This window comes from Onychostoma macrolepis, chromosome 22 (genome assembly GCF_012432095.1).
Source record: "Onychostoma macrolepis isolate SWU-2019 chromosome 22, ASM1243209v1, whole genome shotgun sequence".
Lineage (NCBI taxonomy): Eukaryota > Metazoa > Chordata > Actinopteri > Cypriniformes > Cyprinidae > Onychostoma > Onychostoma macrolepis.
Genome location: NC_081176.1, coordinates 18,398,214 through 18,407,845, shown reverse-complemented (window position 1 = coordinate 18,407,845; position 9,632 = coordinate 18,398,214). Strand labels below are relative to the sequence as shown.

General features: G+C 31.6%; 1 protein-coding gene across 2 annotated transcripts; it reads left to right on the top strand.

Moving 5' to 3' along the window:
• Positions 1 to 2,909: 2,909 nt before the first annotated feature.
• Positions 2,910 to 8,979, top strand: plekhb2 (pleckstrin homology domain containing, family B (evectins) member 2). 2 transcript variants are annotated; one of them, XM_058760933.1, is made up of 8 exons: positions 2,910 to 3,005; positions 3,307 to 3,362; positions 4,795 to 4,947; positions 5,177 to 5,279; positions 5,364 to 5,403; positions 5,534 to 5,620; positions 7,199 to 7,316; positions 8,283 to 8,979. In XM_058760933.1, the coding sequence occupies exons 2-8, from the start codon at positions 3,326 to 3,328 to the stop codon at positions 8,414 to 8,416; spliced, it is 672 nt and encodes a 223-aa protein (XP_058616916.1). In that variant the 5' UTR covers positions 2,910 to 3,005; positions 3,307 to 3,325; the 3' UTR covers positions 8,417 to 8,979. The 2 variants fall into 2 exon arrangements, with proteins under 2 accessions (XP_058616916.1, XP_058616917.1); XM_058760934.1 differs by having other exon boundaries at positions 2,949 to 2,986.
• The last annotated feature ends 653 nt before the right edge of the window (positions 8,980 to 9,632 follow it).

Below are 9,632 nucleotides of genomic sequence, written 5' to 3'. Positions count from 1 at the left end.
ATCTTTTTTATGTAGGTTTATATCTGATTAACAACTATTGCAAACTCCACATTTTGCAGATCTACAGAATACTATAAAAAACAAAAACTCACTTAACAGCACAAGCACTAATGTAAACTTCAATGACACTTACCTGTCAGTCACTGATGGCATGTGCATCGCTGACCATCATAGTATCCAGAGAGAAAAAAACAACAACATTTATTATACTTCCTCCAGAGCAATATATTCTCATCTAGATAAAGTTTGCAGGGACTCTGTTTTGAGTTCACAAGTTCTCCCCACACATTAGTCCCATGGAGGCACACAATTGGTTCGGTCGGTTAATCTGCCCAAAGATTAAGACAAAACAAAATCCGAAACAGCCAACCACTGGCGAGACATTGTTGCATAAATCATTTCAATCTGGCCCCCACGAGCCTCCTCAGTATGAGTGAATGAGGCTCGGATGAGATTATTTCCACCAGCACTGGAACGAGCTCAGCTGTGCCAACCGACCTGCTCTGATCACAGCTGTGGAAGTGGACACTGTCTACAGGTTACAGTACAGGATTAGATTCGGCTATCTGTTCTCAGAACAGTCCATTCACAGAAGTGTCACTGTAGTCGCACCATATTACCATAACCTTGAGCCTCTGAATGTGAAACTGGATCTCAAAGTGGTTTGGGATTCAGTTTGCTAGTGTAAATGCAAATGTGAAGTGATCTAATGCAACCCTGCTCGGTAATCTTCATAAATGAGGGGTTTAGGGTTTGATCATTCAGTGTCATTTGGTTTTGACCCTCATTCACTAAGCTGTCAGTGAAAGGTCACTAGGAAAACACTGAGCTGGATAAGGCTTAGGCAAATGCAGTGTGATGGAGGAACACGACGACTGCAGATGCAAACGCAAAACTTCATATGAAGTTTGCTGGTTACTTCTCATTTAAAAGACAACATTTACATGGGTTTGTGCAGAAATAATGCACGTTTTCCTTTGCAGGAACTTTAAATGCACCCAATTCCCAGTGAAACTGCTCCATCTAGTGGTGAGAGCAATAAAATATTGTATCTAATATGACTGTTTTCAGTGTTTACATGTATTACAGTTTTGTTTTATTTGATTGCTAACACACTATAACTGATTCATTTGGCCCAATTTTCCAAATCATTCATACAGTTCTCGAAACAAAGACACGTTTCTCAAAACTTTTAACACATTCCACCTGCTTTCACACATGCTCCAATTTGCTCAATGTTTTCTGCAAAACTCTACACAATAACAGCATCATTTTGCACAGGTAACATTTTAACCATGTTCTCATTTAGAAAACACAAATACACAATATAACTCACAAAATGAACACAAATTGCACACATTTATCAGTGCAGGCTCATCTACTTGCACATTACAATTACAGCACATAGTAGCAGTACTTCAGATGAGAGAACTTTCACTATTCTTTGTGCTGTAAATACTGTAGCACACACACTCAAACTCGTAACTGTTGAACTGATTTGTAGCCAAGTACTTTTTACATGTATTTGTGCAGAACTGAGAGTTGACTGTCTAGGGGAGGCAGAGAAAGTCCTTCTTTCCTCAGAAGACTAAGAAACTGTTATAGTATAACAAATAAGGATATTACCAATACTGTAATGCAACTTGGCAGAGGATGCTGTATTTATTTATTTATTTATTGCTGTACAGTAACTGATGGGATATTCCAATGTGTGTTTACTGTATATTCAGTTGTTTGGTTTTTGTACTTTTCTCTTCTAGTGCTTTTCATACTGTAAGATAACTTTACAGTAGTGTAATGAAAGCAAACTTTTCTTAAAGTTTATTGGTGAATTTTACAACTCTATTTATGCTGCATACTGTAACAGACATTGACTTGCAAGATGTTCCTGTTTCCCAAAAGGAGGTTTTTGTAACAGTGTTTTGGATTGATCTCACTAGTGTCCTCTAGTCAGGAAAATAGTCTGTATTTGGCAGCTTTGCGTGTCATCTGAGGCCAAAGATTAGATTCTGACAAAAGAGAACATGTTTTTGACTAAAATGTTTGACTTTGACCTAGAAGTTTGAAGTTTGCACAAGTTGGTGTGTAGTTTTGAGATTGTGTTTATAGTTGTGAGAAAATGGTGAATTGTTTCATGAATTGCGTGTTAGCAATCGAGAAAAACTGCAAATGTTTTCACATTTATATTGTGTGTGTGTGTGTGAGTGAGTGAGTGGTTGGGTTTAATAATTGTAATATTAAAGGAATTTTTTAAATGTAAAAGAACTTGTTGAAAAATATGAAATAATATTTTTCATATAATGCACCATACGATTTATAATATAAATGAATATATATATATATATATATATATATATATACACAGAAAAAGGTTGTGAAATGCATTGAAAAAGAAAAATACATGTAAATGAATATGGTAAGAATTTTTTTTACAAATATATTAAAAAGTAATAAAATATTCATATTCTAAAAAAATATTTCATATTCTAAAATATTATATTTTATGTAAACAATGTATACATAATTTTAAATATAATACTATAGCTTATTGTTAAGCCATATCTCCTTCTCATTATATTAATATCATTATAACATCATCAAATTATCTAAAATATAACAATATTTTATAATATATTATACCTGTAACTTTTTAAAACATTATTTAGTTCGGAAACACTCTGAAATAAGCAGAAAGCACCTAAAATAAGACTGAAGTTTCAGTTCACTGGAATATAGGAATATGTCAGGAATGTTCTCGAATGTCTTTTCTTTCCGCCTGCTTTGATCCCTACATGCTAAATACATTAATTATTTGTCCTAAAAACGCTCTGTACTACAATATCTCATCAAAACAAACTGTGTAAAGTATATAAAAGTCTGTGAAACTTAATAAAAGTCGTGCTGATCATCTGATACGGTGACACAAGGCATCAGCTGAGAGGAGGATGCTGCTGAAGTCACTCTGCTAGTCGCACAAGCTTCAAACGTAAACACACCGAAAAAGGGTAGATTTACACATTTAACATATTTAATATTGCATAAATATGACAAGTATAGTGTTTCGACATGTTTTTAGTTGTTTTGGGATATCTCTGGATGTTTATTTCGTCGGTTTGTCGTCGTTTTTTGCACAACGGCGCCGCGAGCGCAAGCTAACTCTGAAACTGATAGGCGGAGAAGTTCAACAGCTAAACTATATTTGCTGTAAAACATAAGCAATATCTACATGTACATGGGCTCAGTTTAATATTCTATACATAAAAATAGCGTTGATAGGCTTTAAGTGAATTGTTTTTGTATGTTTAGGTAGTGAGTTTATTGGAGGATGGCGTTTGTGAAGAGCGGATGGCTGCACAGACAAAGTGAGTGTTTATTACACCGTATTTATGTCCTTTAAACCCTTTGTTTTAGTGTTTTTGGTGTCTAATTTGAGCATGTTTTGTAATTCATATAAAAGTTTAAATAGCACTTTTATAATTTAAAACCTCTTTGTGGGAACTCATGAAATATAAATTACTTGTGCGAAATGTTTAGCTTGGAGGTTGAATTGAAAAGCTTTTCAGTTTTGCTTTTAGTTTTTATTCAGTAAAGAAGACATGCACGAATAGTTTCCTGTCCTCTTCTTGTTATCTTGTCATGAGGTTTTAGACAGAAGTTGAAAAACAGCTGAACTTTGTCTTAAAACCTAGTAAGCTGACTATCTAGGCAGCTAGGCTGTATCTTGTTTGTCTTGTAAGTCAAAAAGTGTTTTAAAGATCTTTTTCGATGATTACTTCATTATTTTGCTTAAACTTGCTTGAACAATCGAGGTCAGATTACATTAACAAGTAGTCTTTTTTTATTTAATATTTTAATTATTTTATACTACATTCATAATATGAAAAATAAAATATACATGCAGATACAGTTTATAATTTAATTATTTCATAATGTAATTAAATTTTTTATTATATAAGGTAATTAAAACATTGCTGATATCAAACTTATTTTGTCTAAATAAATTATGATTAAAATTATTATATATTTTGTAATTTTAATACATTCACAATAAATTTATAACATTAATTGCAATTAATCACATCCAAAATAAAAGTTTTTGTTTATGTAATATGTGTGCGTTGTGTATATTTATGTATATATAAATACACACACATACAGTGTATATTTTGAAAATATTTACATGTATATGTTTATGTAATTTATATTATATATAAATTAGTGGTGTCAAATGATTAATCGCTATTAATCGCATCCAAAATAAAAAATTTGTTTACATAATATATGTGTATGTGTACTTTGTATATTTATTATGTATGTATAAATATACGCACATACAATATATATTTTGAAAATACTTACATGTATTTAAATGAATATATTTATATTAATATAATTTATATTATATATAAATATATTTAATATATAAACATGTGCATGTGTTTGTATTTATATATACATAATAAATATACACAGTACACACTCATATATTATGTACACAAAAACTTCAATTTTGGATGTGATTAATCGCAATTAATCGTTTGATAGCACTAATGTAAATATATTTAATATACAAATATAACATATTTTTCTTAAATATATACATGCATGTATTTATATATACATAATAAATATACACATTACACACATATATTATGTAAACAAAAACTTTTATTTTGAATGCGATTAATCGCGATTAATCATTTGACAGCACTAATAATTTTAGAATGTAATTTTAAAAATTATATTTTTGAATTTTAAAAAGTCATTAAAAATGTAATTCTAAAATCATATCAGGCACCATCTTGCGGCGCTGGAAGAGGAACTGGTTTGACCTCTGGTCAGATGGACGTCTGGTCTTCTACGATGACCAGCAGCGGCGGGACATGGAAGACGAGATCCACATGAAGGTGGACTGCATTAACATCCGCAACGCCAGCGCGTGTAGAGGTGGGTGTGATCCGCACTTCAGTCTTCATCTGCTGTCTTTCCTTCTGCTTTTGAACCACGGAAGATGCGAAAACCTCAAAAGTGCCTTCTTATGTAGTGCTTGACAGGTTTTTGCAAGTCGTTAGACCAACAGAGGAAGTAAAAAGTAAATAATAAGCAACCTGGAAAAGTCCTCATGTGTCGTCGTCGTTGTTGTTGTTGTTCTTCATCCTCCATTATTTATTTCCAGAGCTCACGCCACCTGAGGGCAAAGGCAAAGACTCCCTCCTGCAGATCGTCTGCCGGGACGGTCGGGTCATCAGCGTCTGCGCAGACAGTGCAGACGATGCTTTGTGTGTCAAATTTTCTATTATTATTTACAATGTGTTCTTCAAAATTCGATTGTTTTCATACTAACTCGATGTATTTTGGCACAGGGCTTGGAGCATGGCACTTCAGGACGCCAGACTCAACACTGTGAGTCACACAAATGCAGTCTGAGTGGAAAAATACTTTCACATTTAAACTTTCCAGTAGTGCAGCTTCTGGAGCTGATTTCAGAAGCGTTACAGACGCGTTTGCTGACGTGGCTTGGTGTGTTTTGTAGATTGTGCCGCCGCCTCAGGTCGGTTTCGCAGAGGACGTCGTAGCATCAGCTCCTCCACCCTATTCTGAATTAAACCCAACTCCGCAGGTAATACATTTAAAGGAAAATGACAAATGTTGATTACTACAAAAAATATTTTATTTTACTTGGATATCCAGATTATGTTGTTGCATGTGTTTTAAAGCTCTTTTTAGATGTTGACTTCGTCATTTCTGTTTGATTATAAACTTGTTTGACCAGGAAGAACAATTGAGGTTGGATTACGTTTACTAGCAATGCTTGAAAATATATTGGCTGCTATAAAAAGGATGTTATCAATCCCAATAAAACACTGCTTCAAATGATGCTTTCAGTTTTAACTAGTTCATCTGATCAAAACAGGACACTAATGTAGACTGTTTTCTGATTGTTATTTTCATGTTTTGGCTAATATTCTAATTCTGCATGTTTTTATCAAAATTAATTATAATTTATTAAATGTGATAAAGAATTATAACTTATAGTAAAATAAATGTATAATACATTTAGATATGAAGTGAATTTTATAATTTAATTATAATATAGTTGTTCATTACAATTAAAGTTTCCATTTTAGAATTGTTCAAATATAATTAAACATGTCTCCATATGTATGTGTATATATATATATATATATATATATATATATATATATATATATATATATATAGAGAGAGAGAGAGAGAGAGAATAAATGAAAAAATGGACATGTAGAATGAGCATGTACAATTAAAATTTTAAATATTCCAGAGTCAATAATAAAGAATTATTGGTAAATAATAAAATAATTTAATCGTGCCATAATGTGATTTAAAAATAACTTTTAAAATGATTAAAAATAAAGTAAAATGTAATTAAATATAACGAAAAGCTAAAGAAAATATATAAAAATAAAAATGAAAAATAGTTGTTTTATGATAGAATTTTAATAACATGATATAATTATAAAATAAAATAAAAAATCCTTAAATATAACAAAAATCGATACAATTAAAACAAATAATTTGAATATAAAAATAGGAAATGAGCATGCATGATTAAAATGTAAATACTCTGAAAAATATATAAAATTTATTAATTAAATCATTTTACATAAATTATAATGCAATAATTAAATTATAGTACAGATCACTTAAAATGTAACTGAATATGAGAAAAAGTAAAAGAAATATTCTATATTTAAATTTCATGAGCATCCAGGAAAAAATTAAACAGTATATATTTATGCTAGTGCTGTCAAATGATTAATTGCGATTAATCGCATCCAAAATAAGTGTTTGTTTACATAATATATGTGTGTGTGTATTACACATACAGCATATATTTTGAAAATATTTACATGTATATATTTATATTCATATAATTTATATCATATAGAAATATATTTAATATATAAAAGTAACATATTTTTAATATATAAAAGTAACATATTTCATGTATGATATATACATGCATGTGTGTGTTATATATACATAATAAATATACACAGTACACACACATATTATGTAAACAAACCCTTTTATTTTGGATGTGATTAATCGCGATTAATCGTTTGACAGGACTAATATATACTAATTTAAAAATAATAATAAATAAGGAACTGATCAATCATGCATCCCTGATTTTTTCCCCCTGATTTTCATCTAGGTTTTCTATCCTGATGGATATGGCGGTTATGTTCCTCATCCTCCACCTTATGCCACACAGATGGTCTATTCCGCAGACGGCCAGCAGTATGCAGTTGCCTACCCGTATCATTATCAAGGTAACAGGAAGTTTGTTGACTTTTGACTAGTTTTGTAACGATTCACTCAACTCACGATTGGATTTGATTCACGGTTCTGATTTCACGATTCGATTCACAATTTTTTTTAAGAAAATGAGATTTAAAACAAATTATAAATTAAATGTGTCCTTTTATTATTGCTTGAACAAAATGCTGCACGTTTCTTTGTGAAATTGAAATATAACACCATAATAATATACTAATACAGCACTTGTGTTGGTTTTGATTTGTCCTCATTTGTAAGTCGATTTGGATAAAAGCCTCTGCTAAATAACAAAATGTAAATATAATGTAAATGTAAATAACAAAACTAAATTGAAATTTTAAAACAAGCCCCAATCAAATAAATAAGTAACATAAATAAAAGAAATCTCTTCATAAAAACAAAATAAGGCTTTGTCTGTGCTCTTTCCATTTAAAATTAGAGGCAACCACTGCAATTTAATCATGATCCAAACAAAGATGCTGCATACATGCAGCATGAGCAGTTTTTAATCTAAATTAGACTTGTATAATTTCGAAATTTGAAGCAAAAACAGAATGGTCCGACTTCAGTTTTGTGAAACTATACATAGAAACAGCAGACGAGCTGAATGAGACGCAGATTCACTCTCTGCCAGCAGGTGGCGCTTTAAACGTTTCCATGGTTTCCGCTGTAAACAAACCAGCCCTGCACTTATGAACTTTAATATGCATTATACAGAGGCAAGATGAAAAGAAAAATACCATCTAAACTTTTCTAAAGACAGTAAGTTCCCCTCAGACATACATTCATATAAACTCCTACCCCTAATTGAATCGCGATTTGTTTAGCATCTCAATCGATTTGAATTGTCACTTATTTTAATCGATTTTCAACCGGCTCGCGGTTAATCGTTACATCCCTACTTTTGACATATAACCTTTATGTAGTTTGATTGACGTATGTTTATTTGTGTCCGTCAGGCGGATATGCACCCAGCGTCAACCACGTGATCGTGCAGGAGCGCCGGCGTGACGACACAGGTGACGTTGCTCTGGGGATGCTGGCCGGTGCTGCGACGGGATTGGCCCTTGGCTCCCTGTTTTCCGTATTCTAATGTGTTTGTGTGAACCCAGCCCAGCCCCACCTGACCTTCAGCGCGGGAAACCCTTCCTGTGTTGTTTTAACTTTTGCCTTTACGCCTCGTAATGCGCAGGTCTGATAATGTAGCCGGGCTGGGCGAATATTCACTTACTTTTCTGTATTTGTCTTTGTACCAAAGCTTATGTACTTTTGATTAGGCACCAACAAACGCATTTGCTTTGCAAATTTAATCTATAGCATACAAAGATATACATTAAAATATTGGCGGCTGGACTTAAGATAAGGATAATCAGTGAGGTTTATAGATCAGCCGCTGTTTAGAAACACGAAGTGTGTATTGTTGAGTCTAAAAATGTGTTGATTTTATACTAACGATGCCTTGTGAAGAAATGACACAGGCCTTCATGAAATGAATGATAGGCAAGTAGTTTTTTCCTATTATTTCTAATTAGAAAAGAAACAGTTTTTAGTGTCATTTGCAGCTGCAAAGCCAAAATTGTGTTGAATTAAATATGTTTGTGACAGTCTCGGTTAAAAGGAATAGTTCTCTCAAAAATGAAAATTCAGTTTTTAATTTGTAAAAGGCACACACGTCTGTTTCAGCAATTAAAAACAAAAGACATATGAAAATATATATATATATATATATATATATATATATATATATATATATATATATATAATATATACATTTTCATATATTTTTTAATTGATGAAAATATAAAAAAAATAATAATAATTTGGCAGAAGTATCTTTAAAAATAAAATATCAATTGTTATTGTATGGCAAACAGCAGCCTGAACATTTTGTTAAATGTCTATAAAAATCATGTGATTTCAAGAAATTCGAGGGTGAGTAAATAATGACAGAATTTTCATTTTTGTGCAAAATATTCATTTACATCTAATTTGACAGGAAAACTTGTAATAATACTGATGATGATGATACATGATTAATACTGTGACAGCGATTGTGATGTAATTCAGGAAAGAGTGAAGAGTGCGTCCTTAAATCTACCGCACCTTTTCTAACAGTTTTTTTTTTTCCTTTCTTTGCCTTTGTGTTTGTGGCGGCCTTCTTTTTATTGTTTATTTATACTCAGTGTTATCAAGTGTGTATTTTTCCCTTTTTTGTGGATGCTTTACACTTTCTTTGAGGTTTATTTACTTTGAAAAATGTGATTGACTTTGTCTTGATCTCTAATTTTGTGTATTTTTTTCTCTTGAGA